Consider the following 19145-nt stretch of genomic DNA (forward strand, 5'->3'; position numbering starts at 1 on the left):
TTGTAGAATTTGTCAAATTCTTATTTTTACCTGGGTGCGCTTTCCTTGTGTAAGCAAAAGCAGCTGGAACATTTATTAAACATGTAGAATACTTTCCAAAGCATTACATATAGTATTGTAAATTGCAAAATTGCAATTGGAAAACAATTTCGATACATCAACAGACAACGTTGATTTTTTTTTTTTTCGCAGCCATGCAAGAGATCACGCAAGAGATCAGCGCCCGCGCCTTCAGATCACTTGGATGTGGCTGTGGCTGTTACAAGAGGTATACGGTATAAATACTGTTTGTTTTCTCATACAAACCGCTCATTTCGTGTCTTAGGCCATCAGTGTGTACTTACATTTACGAGTCATTAAGTCATGTTTAAAGGACTAGTTCACTTTTGAAAAAACTTTTGCTGATAATTTACGCACCCCCATGTCATCCAAGATGTCCATGTCTTTCTTTCCTCAGTCGATTTTTCTCCATATAATGGACTTTAATGGGAACCGGATGGTTCAAGGTCCAAAAGACAGTGTTAATAACAGTTTTAGTGCAGCTTCAAATGTCTTTAAACGATATCAGACGATGAATAAGGGTCTTATCATGCGAAACGATCGGTTATTTCAAAACTTATTCCAAAAATGTAACTTTTCTAAGGACAAATGCTAGCCTTGCTCTATTCTCTGAGGCGCTTTTGTAACGTCACGTATTACGTAATTACGTTCAAAAGGTCACGGGCGACGTAGCCGGAAGTACAGAATCAAAATCGTCCGACATCGTTGTTTTACCTTATAATTCCTTTTTTGTAAACGGCGTTTGAGTTAGTTTTCACATTCAACCTATGCGTTCAACTTGTAAACACTGACTCTGTACTTCCGGCTACGTCGCCCGTGACCTTTTGAACGTAATTACGTACTACGTGACGTTGCAAACGCGCCTCACAGAATGGAGAAAGGCTAGCATTTGTCCTTAGAAAAGTTACATTTTTGGAATAAGTTTTGAAATAACCGATCGTTTCGCATGATAAGACCCTTATTCATCGTCTGGTATCGTTTAAAGACATTTGAAGCTGCATCTGAAACTGTTATTAACACTATCTTTTGGACCTGAACCATCCGGTTCCCATTAAAGTCCATTATATGGAGAAAAATCCTGGAATGTTTTCATCAAAAACCTAAATTTCTTTTCGACTGAGGAAAGAAAGACATGGACATCTTGGATGACATGGGGGTGAGTAAATTATCAGCAAAAGTTTTTACAAAAGTGAACTAATCCTTTAATTTGGACTTCTCTGTGCATGCTCTTTGAGGTGGTGACCATAGACCTCCATTATATGACTGACAAACAAGAACGGTTTGACCTAAAATTATCAAAATTGAAACTACTGTGGAAACAAAGACACCTACATCTTTGAAGCATTTGAGCTTCAACTAAGCTAAAACATACCAAAAATTAATTTCAAAGTGAACTATCCCTTCCCTTTAAGAACTGATATCGCTTCATCAAAATGAAGATTGATTAAAATTCAGTAATCAATATAATCTGATAATTTGGTATATCAGCTACATCCAGTCAGAAAAGTTGGATGTGACTCTCCTTTCAAACTAAGGAAGGCACACCCTCACACACCTGTTTCTCTCCACTGGGCTTCTTGTAGGACAGCAGTAACTCCACTGCTCCCACCACCTCCTTGCGGATGGCGTAGAGGAGAGCGTCGCCCATGACCACGCCATGACTCAACAGCAGCTCCATCACCTCCAGGTTCTCATTCTCAATAGCAATGAGGAGTCCGCTGCGGCCCAATGGGTCCAGGCAGTTCACGTTGATGTTGTAATAGATATCGGCCTCCTCAAGGGCCTGTTTAACTCCAGCATAGTCGCCCTTCTCGACCGCGGTCAGGTAGGCTCGTTCCTTGGCAGACAGCTCGACCTCCGCCCTCACGATCTGCAGGGGGATGCGATCGCGGTACGGGGAGTTACTGGCCTTGTTGTAGTACAGCTGCGCCATGGGGGTTATGTGGACTCGGTGACATAAGATGACACAAGTCCAGAAAAAGCTGCAAACAAAGAGTTAATCGTTTCAAGATTACATTCCTTTTATAACTGATATGCTAAAACACATCTACATGGCAAGACACTTTTTACTGTGAATATTTCTCATTTTTGATTCAGATTTCTGAAGAAATATGAATTTATCAGATGTTAAAATGCTTAATGATTTGGTCTATCTAGTAAGTACTTTGAGATGGAACAGAGAATATTATATGCTATGTCCAGATGATCCCCTAAAGCTTCCAAGTGTAGCTCACAACCAGGTGTTCAAGAGAGTTAGCTGGCCGAGAGTGTCAAATTTAAGTTTTCAGGCTTGATTGAGCCCTGATTTGAAAAGAGAGCTGTTCACTACAAGTGATTGAAACTTTCCAGAATCATTAATCTGAAGGATCTCTACATCTGGGGTCAATATATTTAGTAAGAAACTGGAGAAATTGACTCAATATTGTATTGTGTTACATTTAAAACAATTCCCAACACTGCTCAGCTTGACAAATTTGGTGAAATAAAAAAAGCATAACTGGAACTGACATCACATTATAATGTTGAGAAAGACCAGAGGGCCAATGACTGAGCCTTGGGGGACACCCTGGGTAACAGTGGCAGCAAACAAGACGCTGTATATATATACATTCCTGAATCACATGCAGGTGAAACCAGAATATGACTTATTGTAATGGTTGTTTAAACCTTAAATTTCACAGTTGTTGTTGTTATTTTCATATCAACAAGGTTTATGATCCTCTTTTCTAAGGTGAGTGTTTAATTTCAATTTAAAAATGATTTTTTGAATAATTAGGGTCTGAAGATTGCATACTTTTCAATATTTTGTATGATGTTTGAGAGTTAAATACAAATACGTAATTTTTCCTCTACAAGGGCGAAGGCTTTATTATTCTCAGGCTATCTTCCATTTTTTCAGGTGGCTTCCTTTTACCTTTTTTATGTGAAAGTAAACATCTTCAAACATGATCACAAACCATTACTAATCCATAACACCCCCTCAATTTCATGGCAGGTAACAGATGCAAAAAACTGTGTGTGCAACTGCCAAGATATCTGGCTTTTGTTGCTTTGTTTCACTAGAGATACACACGGTCTAGGCTTTACTAATTAGTCCCAATTAACAAATAATTCATGGAATTGATAAATAGAGATAAGTGGATGCACCAAGAAGAGTAACGTTAACCCTTGTCCACAATTTAAAGGGATAGTTCACTTTGAAATTAATTTTTGATATGTTTTAGATTACCTCAAGGGCATCCAAGATGTAGGTGTCTTTGTTTCCACAGTATTTTCAATTTTGACTTGTTTTAATCAAACCGTTGTTGTCTGTCAGTCATATAATGGAGGTCTATGGTCACCACCTCAAAGAGCATGAACAGAGAAGTCCAAATTAAACATGATTTAATGACTCGTAAATGTAAGTACACATTGATGGCCTAAGACACGAAACGAGCGGTTTGTGTGAGAAAACCAACAGTATTTATTCGTGTCTTAGGCCATCAATGTGTACTTACATTTACGAGTCATTAAATCATGTTTAATTTGGACTTCTCTGTGCATGCTCTCTGAGGTGGACCCCTTAAAACTGCATTTATATGACTGACAGACAACAACGGTTTGACCAAAAAATGTCAAAATTGAAAACAAACACACCTACATCTTGGATGCCCTTGAGGTAAGCTAAAACATATCAAAAATTAATTTCAAAGTGAACCATCCCTTTAATGGTAAAATCGTGTAAGACCTCACAAATTAAATGTAAAATTTTTAAAATGACATGTAAATGTAAAATAATTTAAAACCATGAATCCATAATTTCATTTGATGGCCAATCCAAAAGAAATAAGATTTGTTGGTCAATGCCTGCTATATAGGACTTTCAAAGAATGGGATACATGGCCATTTTTCACACTCAAACAAATATCAGCACTAAGTTCATTGCAGCAATTCAGCCCTCCTGGCATCCTTCAGGATTTGTGAACCTTGCCAAAACCAAGACAGCTATATAGTTATACTGTGACCCCCATCAATTTGAACCCCATTTTATTTGATGCACTTTATACTCGTTTCTGTGAGCATTTCATTATGTAAGAATAAAGGCAGTGTGTTTTTCCCATTTGCTGTATTACTTCACACCTCGCTGCTTCATAAAAGCTGAACAAGGCTTCCACAGGGAATCGCCCCATGTTTTATTCAGCATAATTCTAGACCTGGATGAACATTTTAGTTCATTAGTGTGGTTTGGCAGTGAATGTGCACAGGCCCAAATGCAATCGCTAATATTCATGTTTAAATGTTTCCATATGAAAACAGCACAACTTGTTAAATAAATAACATGACTGAATATAACTATACATTGCATTGTTTATTTTGTGTGAAATATTAAACCCCAGATGTTTTTTTTAAATTAGATTTAAGTTTGTTGCTTTGATTTCAATTTCCTGTTTTGATTTCATTTTTTTGAAATTGACTCAATATTGTATTGTGTTACATTTAAAACATTTCCCAACACTGCTCAGCTTGACAAATTTGGTGGAAAAAAACAGCATAACTGGAAATGACATCACATTATAATGTTGAGAAAGACCAGAAGGCCAATGACTGAGCCTTGGGGGACACCCTAGGTAACATGGCAGCAAACAAGACGCTGTATATATACACATTCCTGAATCACATGCAGGTGAAACCAGAATATGACTTATTGTAATGGTTGTTTGAACCTTAATTCATTTTATCCTGTTAACTAAAGCCAACCAACCCTGTGACGTCACATGTTAGAATACTGCACAATGGCGGTGCCCTGGCGGCAAAAAATATAACGTTTTTTTCTTTTTTTTCTCTTTTATATGTTTACATTTGTCACGTTTCTTATATAATTGTTGATTATAGTGGAAATCCATCTTGTAAATCATGTAAACTTGATTGACTGCTTCATTTCCCCTTTAAATCTAGCCCTCAAAAACAACCTGAAGAAATTATGTCATTCAGATAATAACTTAAGTTAAAGCAGCAATGCTTTTCACAAAAACAGAGCACTAAGAGTAGTGTATGTGGTTTGTGTGGGGGTTATAAAGAGAGTTAGAGAAGGATGCTGTTGCTATTACTCATTTGAAACAAAAAGCAAAAGCAAAAATCTCTTGTGAGCCATACAGACCTCCGCCCCCAGCTATAAACAGAGGCTGGGCTGTCTTTAAAAGATGAACTAGCCTAACACTTTGATTCTGACATTGATAGAATGGCAGATCACCACAGAGAAGAGAGAGAGAGAGAGCTAGAGAGCCATGAACAGTATCATACCCTCTGCAAGCTCATAGAAACATCCCAGAGCGGCCGGAGTCATTGATTGTGTTTCTTGAGCATCTGCTGGCATTTAGTGTGAACACATATTTAAGTTCACCGTGATCTCCTGTGGCAGCTGTGTGTATTTTCCCCTCCGTTTCATCTCTTAGTTTACTGCAGTGGATCGGTGATTTGAAGTTTATATTTATCTGTTTTTTCCAGCACTTGGATTTTTTATTTTTTTTTTCCATTGGACTGAATCACATTTTGTTTCAAGAATCATCATGATTCCACAAGCACCAGAAATTATTACTTTAACTTATTAAAGTCAACTGGCAATACTTCGCAATATGGATCACATGGGTTGCATCTGAAATCAAACTTTCCTACGGTAGTTAAAAAGCAGTACAGTATGTGACAAAAGAAGTATGTCCGAATTCACAGTTATAATAAGTTAGCTCAAACGGGAAAAATTTGAGGATTAATTGAGGATCTTTCTTCCCTTTTATTATTATTAATTTAGATTTAGATTACATCCAGTATTCCCATTATCTAGAAGTACCTAAAAGGGATGGCAACAGTTTTGACAAAAACACAACCCTTTTAATGATGTGATGAATGCAATCCGTTTAAGAAAAGAAAAAAACCCAGCTTGATTAGGCTAACTTTCATATTACACTCTTAGAAGAAATGGTTCTATTTAGAACCAAAAATGGTTCCATCCCCCGCTTCATATATGGAACTCCAGAATGGTTCTATATAGAACCATTTTTTTTGGTAAAAGGTTCTATTGGCCAAGTACGGAACCCCAGGGTTCTATATACAACCCAGAGGAACCCTTTTTTAAGAGTGTATAGAACCTTTTAGGGGTTCCAAATACGTAGCGCTGATAGAACCTTTTAAGGTTCTATATAGAACCTTTTCTTCTAAGAGTGCATCTCTTTATAGGTTTCAATTGATTATATAACTGTCTCGAATGCATCTTGCATCACATTTATTTTTGGCTTTTTAACAATCAGATATCCAAGTATGACTAAGTGTAAATTTTGCAAAATAAAGATCAGATGCAATCGAGCCAGTTACTGTACTGTTTTTGTAATGTATTTCTGTAAATATCAATTCTGTGGGGCCTTCTGTGAACCTTGACAGAGATCAGAACATCATGTCCTGGATACCATTTTTTATTTTTTTGGATACAATATACCATAGAGATAGGCCTACATGAGTTTGATTCTACCATATCACAACCTTTGAATAAGGGCTGCACAGGTAATAGTTTCCAAACCATGGCCATTTCTGCAGTGAACCAAAACTGATTGAAAATATGAGTGAGGGCTGCTGCAATGATAAGAGCAGATAAGGAGAACTGGGCTAAGACCATCAGACCAGGCAGGTTTTTCGAAATTTCACTGTAAAAACGAGCAATGCAAGTTTGAGAGGAGCGCCCTCGAAAAATCTCGCGATAATCATGACATGCTTTACGGCAACGACGTCACACACATCAACAACAACACATGAAGACACTTGCGCGCATTTCAGGCATGATACTCAACAATGGAAAGAGCAAAAAAAAAAACGCGGTCCGACTCGGAAGAGTCTAGGAAAAAGAAAAGATAATCTGACCGCATGGACTATGAAATTCAGACTCACACCTGAACTTCCCGTCTGCGTCGACGCGACTGTAGAGGTCGTATTTGAACTTCCCGTCTGCATCGACGCGACTCATAGACATATACACTAGACATTACCTTGGATACGGCAGTTCATTGGAACGAATGCGTCAATAGAGCCGCCATCTTGAAACAGGGGAGCCCCTCCACTTTAATGCATCAGCGTCAATGTAGTAGACACAGGTCTAACGGAAATAAAATCACCATAAATCATCATGAATGCGATTTTTCTTGTTTTTTTGGTTTGTTCCAACGGTCAGACATGTATTTATCATTGATTCCAGAAAGAAAGAAAAATATATACATTTTTTAAAACATTCTTCCTAGTTCAGATTTCATCCGTGAACATCATACGCTGCACAAAAGTCCGCCACCATCAATGAATTCGAAGTAAAGGCAGAGATAGCAGCGCTACCTAGCTACTTCCTATGACAAGACCCCTGTTCCAAGATGGCGGCGGTTTTGACGCATGCTTAGAACCCCAAGGTGAGGTCTAGTGTATATGTCTATGGACGCGACTGTAGAGGTCGTATTTGAACTTCCTGTTGTCAGCACACCAGTCACAGGCTCAAATTACATAAATCGCGCCCCCTTTGAGCTCGATATGCTCCCTCGATGCGCACCTTTGTGGAGCCTGCACTGGGCCAGGCTCTGCAGCAGACTTACTAACAGTCAAAACACTTTGTGTCACGAAAGGACGGACACTAAATGGGTGCCATTTAGGACAGGGCCAGTGAAACTACTTTGAAAGGTCTTGCGTGCTCAACTGTCTGCAGAACACCGAAAATGAAGTCCACCTGGCCCTTTACATGTCAGGATTGTGGGGCTTGCAGGGTAAAGAAAGGTAGCCACAGAAACGCAGACAGGATTAGTTTAGTTGGTATTAGGTGAAAGCTTCAGCTGGCCATAACACTGAATGTGTTTTTGAGACCGGAGCCCACACACGGCAGAGACATTCAGTTCAAAACGCTAATTAGGGACAGGCAGCTGTTTACTAGAGCGTGGGGGAGACGGTTAGCAATTCCACAGCATAGAAATTCCCCCCCTCCACCCCCTTCCCCCATCGCTGTTAACTCTATAGAGCCAACCTGCGTCACAAATTCACAATCCTGTCTGTTTTTCACAGAGCATCAATGATGGTGGACGAGAGGGCCCGTCTATGTAAAACCTGAACGCCACTTTCTCAAAATGACTCAGACAAGAGACAGACTGGCCTTATTCAATTAGACTGGCATCATGGTGCAGCTGACAGCAGGTGATGTCACATGGTTGGTTGGAATATTTCATCTGGGATACAATAGGATCATTTTTGGGGCCTTGGTATCCCTTAGCTGACACTAATATGATCCCAGGAGGCATCACAGTACCATTATTTGTCATCAGTACCACTGTACCATAAAACTACAGAGATTTTTTCACTTATGTGACTACTACACCAAACACAAAAACAAGAGGAATGTGTTCAGAATGGCATGTCACTGCATGAAATATTGCATAATGCAAATGCACCAGTGATGGGTAAGTTACTCTAAAAAAGTAATTAATTACTAGTTACCTCAACAGTGTAATTAGATTACTGTACTGATTACTCTCTCTAAAAAGTATTTAATTACTAATTACTTTCGAAATCTCATATCAATCTCATCCAGGATAGACATGAATCTGTTTTAATTCTTTCAAATAAATACTATAAAATGACATTATAAAAACATACTTTTTTAGCATCAGACAATATATTTTGATGTTAAACCCACTATTGTTTTATGTCTAATCTCATGACATCTCACACTTTTTTCATACATATTTTACACAAATTTGTACGAGTGCGGTCGTAATATTTAGACACCTCATAAAATGCATACGAATCGCTGTGAGATCGGATTGATCTATACACAGTATTTACCTCAATTACATCAGAAGTAACTGTAATTAAATTACTAATAAATTAAGAGTAATCCCTCACTTTACATTTTCAAGGGAAAAGTACTTAGTAATTAGTTACACCCAACACTGAAATGCACTCAACTCAACCTTCCATTTCCAGTGAGATAAATGAATTATTATGACCTATTTTATGATTTTGTAAAATAATTTCTTTCTATGATTATAGTGATCCTGCTCACATATACTGTATATCTAAAAATATTTTTTTTTCTGAAATGATCACCAGTGTTATTTGAAAAAAATATTCAAAAATGTATCTTCAAAGTAATGCATCTCACGGTTTAACATACACTAACATTTCAGCGAAAATTAGAGATATTTGTTCAGAGCTGTCCTTTGAATTCATAGGGATCATTTCCGGTTGGCATGCATTATTAACTGTAATGATCAAATTGTCAAGCACAATTTGAGTGATAATTGAGCGTTTATGCCTGCACCCTGTTGCTGTGTTTTACAGTTTCACATTTATGAGATTCATGGAGAACAGAACAAAAACAATACAATTAACTCTTGGTAAAAAGCAGGTCTCGAATGAACTCTAAAGATGCTGACCCACATAATGTTATATAAAAAAGTATTGCGAAAGCACCGTTAAATGTTATTTACACATAAGTTGATCGAAGCGTGAAACATGAAAATGAAGTCAAGTACATCAGAGGACACCTGTGACCAGCATGCCAGTAACCTACATTATGCTGAACTATTTTCATGCCTTATAATATTTTCACTTTAAATTAAACCTGCAAAACATCCACTACCACTTTTTTTAATGCTGCCAAGCAATCTTGTTTTCTACGGAAGCATATTCACTTGAAGAAACAAAATCTACTCTGTTTTCCTGAATTAATGAGTTAATTATCTGAGATCATTTTTCATGGAAACATTTTTTTTGCTCTGCATTTGTCTGAATTAATGACTCGGAAATTCGGAAAAACGGGGCAAAAACTTTTTTTCCATGAAAAATGATCTCAGATTTCTGAGATAATTAACTCATTAATTCAGAAAAACAGAGTAGATTTTGTTTCCTCAAGTAAATGAAATACGCTTCCGTAGTTTACCTTAATGGGCCATTGTCAGGATATTTTGCTTTGTGCCTAAAATATTTGTTGTTGTTTTCTGATTTTTTAAAATCATTTTATTAAAAAAAAATTTGCTTCCAATAATAAATCATACTTCTGATTCTGAATAACAAAAGGAACCAATTACATTTTTTTAAAATTTTAGTTTAACTAATTAATTTAGTTATTTTATTTTAGTCTATCATTTTAATTTTTTTTTTATTAAATTAGCTATTGCATAATTATTACATTTTCTTGGCTGTATAAGTAATCAACTTAAAGGGATAGTTCGCTTTGAAATTAATTGTTGGTATGTTTTATCTTACCTCAAGGGCATCCAAGATGTAGGGTTCTTTGTTTACGCAGTAGTTTCAATTTTGATATTTTTAGGTCAAAGCGTTCTTGTCTGTCAGTCATATAATGGAGGTCTATGGTCACCACCTCAAAGAGCATGCACAAAGGAGTCCAAATTAAACATGATTTAATGACTCGTACATGTAATGGCCTAAGACACGAAACGAGCGGTTTGTGTGAGAAAACCAACAGTATTTATATCGTTTTTACCTCTTGAGGTGGTGACCATAGACCAGCATTATATGACTGACAGACAAGAATGGTTTGACCTAAAAACATAAAAATTGAAATGACTGCGGAAACAAAGACACCTACATCTTGGATGCCCTTGAGGTAAGATAAAACATACCAAAAATTAATTTCAAAGTGAACTATCCCTTTAAAGATTTGCGTTTTTGCTACAAATTATTAGGTCCCTCTAACTCAATGCAGCTTGTTGGTGTTGGTTGAATGTAAATTCACTCAATGTTGTCACAACTTAAAAAAAAAAATGTATGCAAACTGTTGCGTTAATTTTTTTGTTGTTGAGTCAACACATTTTAAATTTGAGCGTATACATGGTTATGAACAAGGACATGCAAACTATATAAATATATATACAAGTTCAGTGTCCTGTTAATTATATCAGAAGCATGGTACTGTTTGGTGAGGACAAGCCATCAAACATCGCTGTGGGAGACTCATTAAAGCATTAATAACCTGTTGACAGTCGCAGACGGCTGCCACACTTAAATGTGTTTGTGTGCTTCGACAACACAAGATGTTGCTCAACCATTTTCTGAATGCTACAATAGTATAGACACCCTTTCTACAAATCAGTTTTCTGAAAGAGCCAAACTGTTCATTCTCATCCTTTGATAACATTCTCGCATCTTCCTTCTGTGTCAACCCTACTCAAAGTCGAAGACAGCAGCGAACACATTTGATGTGTATACTTATGTTTTTTGATCGTACTCCACCTTCAGCAACATGTTAAAATTCTAATACTTTTCCAAATGATTACATTTTTTCCACATGCAAAATTAGGAATTGCGCACTCACCGGGCTTACATGTTTTGCCTCTTCAATCTCACAGGCGAATTTCAAGAGTAATCTGTCTTCAAGCCCGCTGGCATTGCGCCTGGTCGTTTGCTCCGTAGGAGAACCATTGAGCGGTATTAAGCCCACCTCAGGGACTCCATTGATGGGTCACAGTGGAAAAGGCTCCGGCGTGTGGTTTCCAGCTGTTCGCTTTGATCCGGATTCAGCCCACCCTGATGAGCAGCAATTCAACACATCTCACCAGGTGAAAGAACTAGTCGATGCAGAAAAAAAAAAAGGATCATCCCAGGTTTTCAGTGCCTCAGTCGTTCCCTCTGTCCATCGAGGTTCACAGCCCCCTTATCGGTGGTGCGAGGGTACGGGGGGCTTGGCATGCGCTTGCCTCCGTTGTCATGGTTGCGGGATGGAGTGTCGTCTCTAGCCCTGCTCTACCTCAGTCTGCCTCGGTGCCGCTCTGACTAGCTGTTCTCTCTCTCCCTCACTCTTGCAGCATCCCTCCAATTCCCCTTCCCCATTCTCGCTCCCCTCCTCTTCGGCACCCAGGTTGTTTTTTGGTTGTTGTCGTCTTGAAGAGCTACGAGTGTTCCTGTTTCCAGCTGTTCACATTAATGTGCCTGGGCACTTCGTTTTGCTCGCTGGGAATGACATGAGTGGCACAGGTGCTTGATTGGCGACAGCTCAGCCCACTGGAGAACCAGGCAGATGTGTGCGCTAGATTCACTCATTTACATTTATTCATTTAGCTGACGCTTTTATCCAAAGCGACTTACAATTGCTGTATATGTCAGAGGTCGCAGTCGCACGCCTCTGGAGCAACTAGGGGTTAAGTGTCTTGCTCAGGGACACATTGCACTCTCAGAAAAAAAGGTACAAAATCTGTCACCAGGGCTGAACCTTTTTAAAAGGTACACTTTTGTACCTAAAGGGTGTATATTGGTACCATAATGGTACATATTAGCACCTAAAATGTCCATATTAGCACTTAAAATGTGCATATTAACACCTAAAATGTCCATATTAGCACTTAAAATGTGCATATTAACACTTAAAATGTAAATATTAGCACCTAAAATGTACATATTAGCACCTAAAATGTACATATTAGCACTTAAAATGTAAATATTAGCACCTAAAATGTACATATTAACACTTAAAATTAAAATGTACATATTAACACTTAAAATGTACATATTTGCAACTAAAATGTACATATTAACACTTAATATATACATTTTAGGTGCTAATATATAAATTTTAGGTGTTAATATGTACATTTTAAGTGTTAATATGTACATTTTAGTTGCTAATATTTACATTTTAAGTGTTAATATATACATTTTAGGTGCTAATATATAAATTTTAGGTGTTAATATGTACATTTTAACACTTAAAATGTACATATTAGCACATACAATGTACATATTAGCACCTAAAATGTACATATTAACACTTAAAATTAAAATGTACATATTAACACTTAAAATGTACATATTAGCACCTAAAATGTATATATTAACACTTAAAATGTACATATTAACACCTAAAATGAATATATTAGCACCTAAAATGTACATATTAGCACCTAAAATGTACATATTAGCACCTAAAATGTACATTAGCACTTAAAATGTAAATATTAGCACCTAAAATGTACATATTAGCACCTAAAATGTACATATGAACACGTAAAATGTACATATTAGCAACTAAAATGTACATATTAACACCTAAAATTTATATATTAGCACCTAAAATGTATATAGTAACACTTAAAATGTACATATTAGCACATACAATGTACATATTAGCACCTAAAATGTACATATTAACACTTAAAATTAAAATGTACATATTAACACTTAAAATGTACATATTAGCACCTAAAATGTATATATTAACACTTAAAATGTACATATTAACACCTAAAATGAATATATTAGCACCTAAAATGTACATATTAGCACCTAAAATGTACATATTAACACCTAAAATTAATATATTAGCACCTAAAATGTACTTAATAGCACCTAAAATGCACATATTAACACTTAAAATGTACATATTAGCACCTAAAATGTACTTATTAGTACCTAAAATGTACACATATGTACAAAACATATGTTTCAGGAGAAGAGCAGACTTATTCTTTCTACGCACACCACAACGGTCACAATATGACCGTTGTGTGTTTTTGTAATGTAGACCATAACGATATAGTTTTCAAAAACTTGCAGTTCGAAACCCTCAAAACACCATCGTCATGTAAATGGATGGCCAAAACGCATAAAAAGTTTGCCATTTTTAGTTTAGAAGGCAGCATATACACCACTATCATGTAGGAAGCATGCCTATGTTGACTCACATAATTCACAGTTGAAAACAAGACATGTGCCAAGTGATGACAACAGCAAAGTAATTCAGTTAAAATAGATTTGTATGGCACTTTACACAATACAAATCTCGCTTTAAGAATAGAATAGCGCCTCACAAGCCCTCAGCAAACAACCCAAAGCCGACTCTGGCAGGAAAAACTCGAAGATCTTGAAGCCAACACAACATAAGCTCACCTAAGCTAAAACTTTAACATTACTCTCTCGCTGCCATGCAGGCACATTGTGATGGAGCAAAACTATCAATTGAAGTTTAAATAGCGAGAGATTACCTGGGAGAGGGAGGAATAAAGACAGGAGTGGCTGCATCCAGCTGAGAATTCAGAGTGATTTGACACAGGCCACACCTGGAGACAATCGGCTTAGTCTGTTACAGACGCTTGGGGAAATCTTTCGCTTTTGCAGTGGAGGGCTTGTCGCATTGTGGAAAATCAAGCCGCCACTGACACAGAAAGCTCAGCAGCCAAGAGAGACAGACAGGGAACATTTGACAGAATGCTGCAACACTTGTCTGTGCTGTGCCAGAACTGTTTATAAACTCACCTAAAGAATTAGGAACACCTGTTCAATTTCTCATTAATGCAATTATCTAATCAACCAGTAGATCTAGTTGTTGATCTTTGTTATTTTTCAATGAATTAATGATCTCAAGTCTAGATCTATGAGAGTCATTTCTCCCACTGGATGGTCTCTTAATTAGCCTTTAAATGCCTGAAACGATCGCACACGCAATTTATAGTCATGATAATTAATGGGGCAAGAAATGTTTTTCTCTGTATGGCATCATATGTCCAGAGGGATTACAACATGAATTCAGTATGGACTTTTATGCTATTTTAACGATCACATCAATAACCAGTAAATTAATTTTCATCACACCTGCTATAATACATATGAGTGTATCTTTTGCATAATTATTTAAAAAAATATATATTAGAATGTTTTAAAATTATTATTTTATTTTTTACATATTTTAAAACCTTACCATACCACACAGGTTTCCACATCTTGATTGCATCACATTGTGCCAACAAAGGTGTGGTAGAAACCATAAAAAGTGAAGCATTTAAAAAATATATATATATTGTTTTTATTTTTTTAATAAATAACAAAAGATTCTACCAAACTACTCAATAAGGCTTTCTCAATATTGTTTTTTTCTAAATCATTTTCTATAATTGTATTCTCTTCATTATGATATCAATACAATTGTACCACCTAAACTTAATGACACCAAATACACTTTAATAAACACATGCTCCAAAATAAGACATTGTATGTATGTGAATTGCATAGTAATATATTTTGAAATAAATTCATAGATATAGGATACAAATTTTGAATCACGTCATGACCCACAAACTGGACTGTGTGTGATAAAGAGCATTATCAAAAAAGCATTATTAGGTTTAGGGATTAGTGGCGTACGTTATTTTAAAAACATGATGGAGCATTAAAGGTTAACTTTAAAAAAAAAAAAATTGCTGATAATTAACTCACCACCATGTCATCCAAGATGTCCATGTCTTTCTTTCTTCAGTCGAAAAGAAATTAAGGTTTTTGATGAAAACATTCCAGGATTTTCTCCATATAATGGACTTCAATGGGGACCAAACGGTTCAAGGTCCAAATGACAGTTTCGACACCAGACGACGACACCAGACGATGAATAAGGGTTTTAAAACATAAAAAAACAAACAAAAAAACAAAACAGTTTCTGACATTAGCAAGTGTCTGCATGAGGTAATCATAGCTGCTAACACACAGACCCTTGAAGCTCCGCCCACGGTGTCGCTCACTGCAGCTCATTTGCATTTAAAGGGCCAGACACAAAACGGTGCGTTTCGCTAACCCTCAAAAAGTGACAACTTTAACATGCTATATAAACATTTCTGTCGGGTATTTTGAGCTAAAACTTCACATACACACTCTGGGGACATCTTGTGAAAAGGGCATTAAATTAGTTTCTGTTGGAAACTGCAGTGACATACACGTGTTGGTACGTATTTTGCGCTTTGCACAAATGTTGCCACTGGTAGCCTACGTTTTTTCCAATGAGCCAGTGTTTTTCTGTTTGGGGTGGGTGCAGGAACGCATCGCCTCAGTTTCAATTGATCTCCAGAGCATCATTAACCCGCACTGCAGGCAAGCAAATACTGAAGCACATGACGCTCCAGCAGAAGGACTGCAGCTTAACGGACGCATGCCAATGCAAATCATAAGATGATCAAATCATAGTAGTCTTAAAATATGAAAAATGAGATCTGTATTAATTGATTCATTTCCTATAATAATGTCTGCACATTATTTCCCAGTATCGGCCTACATACAAAGGTTCTTTATTGGAATATGGCTCTGTGATTAAAGTCTATGGAAGCTAAAGGTTCTTTATAGTGGACAGAAGAGCCTTCAGATTAGTAAAATATTTAAGAAAAACAACTTTTCACTGAGAGGTTATTTGGGGAACCAATAAAAGGCAACACCTTTTTTTCAGAGTTTCTGATTACACCCTGGTGATTAATTCTGCCTATATATGTGCAGGGCAGCTGCAAAGCCTCTTGGGAATGAATAGAGGAGTCCAGAGGCAATCAGACGAGGCGATGACAAGGGCACGGGGGCTTCCGGTCAATAAAGCCATTAAACACCCAGTCAGAGCACAATACACTTTAAACAATGCACATATCAGCTGCACAAGAGGAACAGTGTGAGTTATGCATTACATTTCAAATTTTGTAACAAGTCAAATCAATTATTTCTCTTCAAATCTGTCTATGACCTAAAAAAATGCAGCCTGGAGTGTCATGCTATTTAAGGGATAGTTCACTTTGAAATGGATTTTTGATATGTTTTAGCTTACCTCAAGTGTATCCAAGATGTAGGTGTCTTTGTTTTCACAGCATTTTCAATTTTTGACTTTTTTTGGTCAAACCGTTGTCGTCTGTCAGTCATGTAATGCAGGTCTATTGGGATCTCCTCAAAAAGCAGGCACAGAGAAGTCCAAATTAAACATGATTTAATGACTCGTAAATGTAAGTACACATTGATGGTCTAAGACACCAAACGAGCGGTTTGTGTGAGAAAACGAACAGTACTATTTATATAGTGTTTACCTCTTGTTAACAGCCGTCGAACTGATCTGAATCAGATGTCCAACTAAACCGAACCAGTGAACCGTCTCCAGACGTTACGCCGGAAGTGATCTTTCGCGCGTCTATGTCACGCATTGTTGTTTACACGGAGATTTCGGAGGTTTTACCTTTCACTAAACATATTTAGATATATCGAAATCGTCTTCCATTGCGATTTCCCGTATATCTAAATGCGTTTAGTGAAAGGTAAAACTTCCGAAATCTCCGTGTAAACATTGCGTGACGTAGACGCGGACGCGCGAGAGATCACTTCCGGCGTAACTTTGGAGACGGTTCGGTTCAGTTGAGGATTTTTAGGATAGCCCAAATCCATGGCAACAACATGCAAACCGCTTCTGTATGCAGATTTCAACAATAAACCCAATAAACATCATTAGTGTTAGCATGTAGCTTCATGATCTGATATAAATGGGGCCTGTGATAATGTGATATTTGAGGATATATTCCTCAAAAGCCTAATGGATCCTTTTTTAAGACATTTTTTCTTCTAAAAATCAATAATGTATGACTAATCAAGTAAACATATGCTGCTTTAATCCATATTACTAACAATATAAAAACTATCCCTAAGTTTACTTTAAAAATATGTAAATATTTCACAGCAAAAAAGGCATGTACCACAACCTGATGGTGGACATTTTTTTTAAAAATTATACAAAAAAACATTACACTTGATTAAAATAAAACGTTGAAACTATCAATCAGATGACATGTGGAAGATTAAGTAACCAGTTTTTCAGCAAAGTTGATCATTATGATAGGCTTTATGGCTAAAATATATGGAGCATAAATTAGGCCTTTGTGATATTAAAACCATTCATTGCAGAAGACAAGACAATGTGAAAGCATAACTAGATGCATATCCTGACAGTGAGAAACTGAATTCAATATTGAACATCAACATATTGATAGTCTACACTGTAGTCATCAATCTGCGTTAAAAAAAGGGGAGATGAGCATGTTGAATTATTAGATCCAAAATATGTTATGTATTCACAAAGAGGCGTCGTTTTTTCTTTTTCTTTTTCTGGAGCAGTGAAATATAACTAATCAATCCTCGTCTGACATTAGAGATTAACGTATCGACCTGGGAATCATTTTATCTGATAATATTTCAGTAATCATGTCACGTGTGTTTCGATCAGCTTTTTAGCACAAGAAATATAGTGATACCAGTTCACAAATGTTTTTTTTTTCTAGTCTTTTGATTTAATCGTTCAAACAGGTTTGAAATTGTTTGTGATTCGGTTTGATCCAGCAGTTCACTCACATAGTGAATTGTGGACAGTGGATTTTCAAATTGAAATAGTAACAGGATATTTTATAAGACAAAACAATAAGAGCTTTATTGAGCGTGCAGGTTGTGAACAACAGTATAGACATTTGTTAATAAAATTGTATTTGGTAGCCAACAGAATGCTTTGAAAGTGCTCTATATTTCCATGAGTTAAATCACTTGGATGGATTGCTTTATCATCTAATGCAATGACAATCATGTATTTTTAAATATGCCTCAAAGGTTCAAATACATTTTAGGGCTCATAGCCTATCTCTCTCTATCTCTGTGTGTGTACCAGTAGGCTGGTAGTTATAATTCCATTGGCCCTTTTATTTTGCTAATGTCTTTTTGCAGTATAAAAGCAACACTTGGTGACATCACATTAAATATAAATGGCCTGGTTCAGTTCTCATGGGAATATCCGCAGGGCTTTTCACAGCCTTTTGACACTTTGCTGCTGTTCTCCACATACCACAACAACTCTGTTTGTTATTAAGGGAAAGGTATTCTATCAAGCAGGATGGCAATTCAATAAACGACTACAGGCCACAACTACACAGGCGACGTTTAAAGGGGTGGTTATGATTTCACTTTTCTAACTTTAGTTAGTGTTTATGCTCAAACAACATCTGCACAGTTACAACGCTTAAAGCAAAGGGAGATATTTCCTTTAACAGAAATAGCTTTTAAGGACTACAACAAACAACTGATAGGAACACAAGCTAAAATTTACATAAACCCCGCCCCCGGGAACATGCAACAAATGGTCCATGACAAGAGGGAGAGTTGTTGTAGTAGGCTAGAGCACATTTGTTAGAGTCTGCTCAAGCTGTCGCATCCATCTTTTTTACATTTATTGGCAATACAGTAAGTTTTTATTTTTTTATTTTTTGTGATTTTTGCGATCAAAATGACTGATTTTGTGATGGTAATTTCCA

General features: G+C 36.7%; 1 protein-coding gene across 4 annotated transcripts in view; it reads right to left on the reverse strand.

Annotated features, from left to right (window-relative positions):
- The window catches only part of trpc5b (transient receptor potential cation channel, subfamily C, member 5b), a 36964-nt gene extending 22592 nt beyond the window's left edge, over positions 1 to 14372 (reverse strand). Inside the window, exons 1-2 of one of the 4 annotated variants that reach the window (XM_039675950.2) lie at positions 14052 to 14372; positions 1616 to 2042 (exon numbers count right to left, since the gene is read on the reverse strand). In XM_039675950.2, the coding sequence (XP_039531884.2) occupies positions 1616 to 1993 (378 nt within the window). In that variant the 5' untranslated portion in view covers positions 1994 to 2042; positions 14052 to 14372. The other 3 variants (XM_039675949.2, XM_089123467.1, XM_089123466.1) reach the window with 3 other exon arrangements.
- Between the last annotated feature and the right edge of the window lie 4773 nt (positions 14373 to 19145).

This window comes from Pimephales promelas, chromosome 19 (genome assembly GCF_988280905.1).
Source record: "Pimephales promelas chromosome 19, fPimPro1.hap1.1, whole genome shotgun sequence".
Lineage (NCBI taxonomy): Eukaryota > Metazoa > Chordata > Actinopteri > Cypriniformes > Leuciscidae > Pimephales > Pimephales promelas.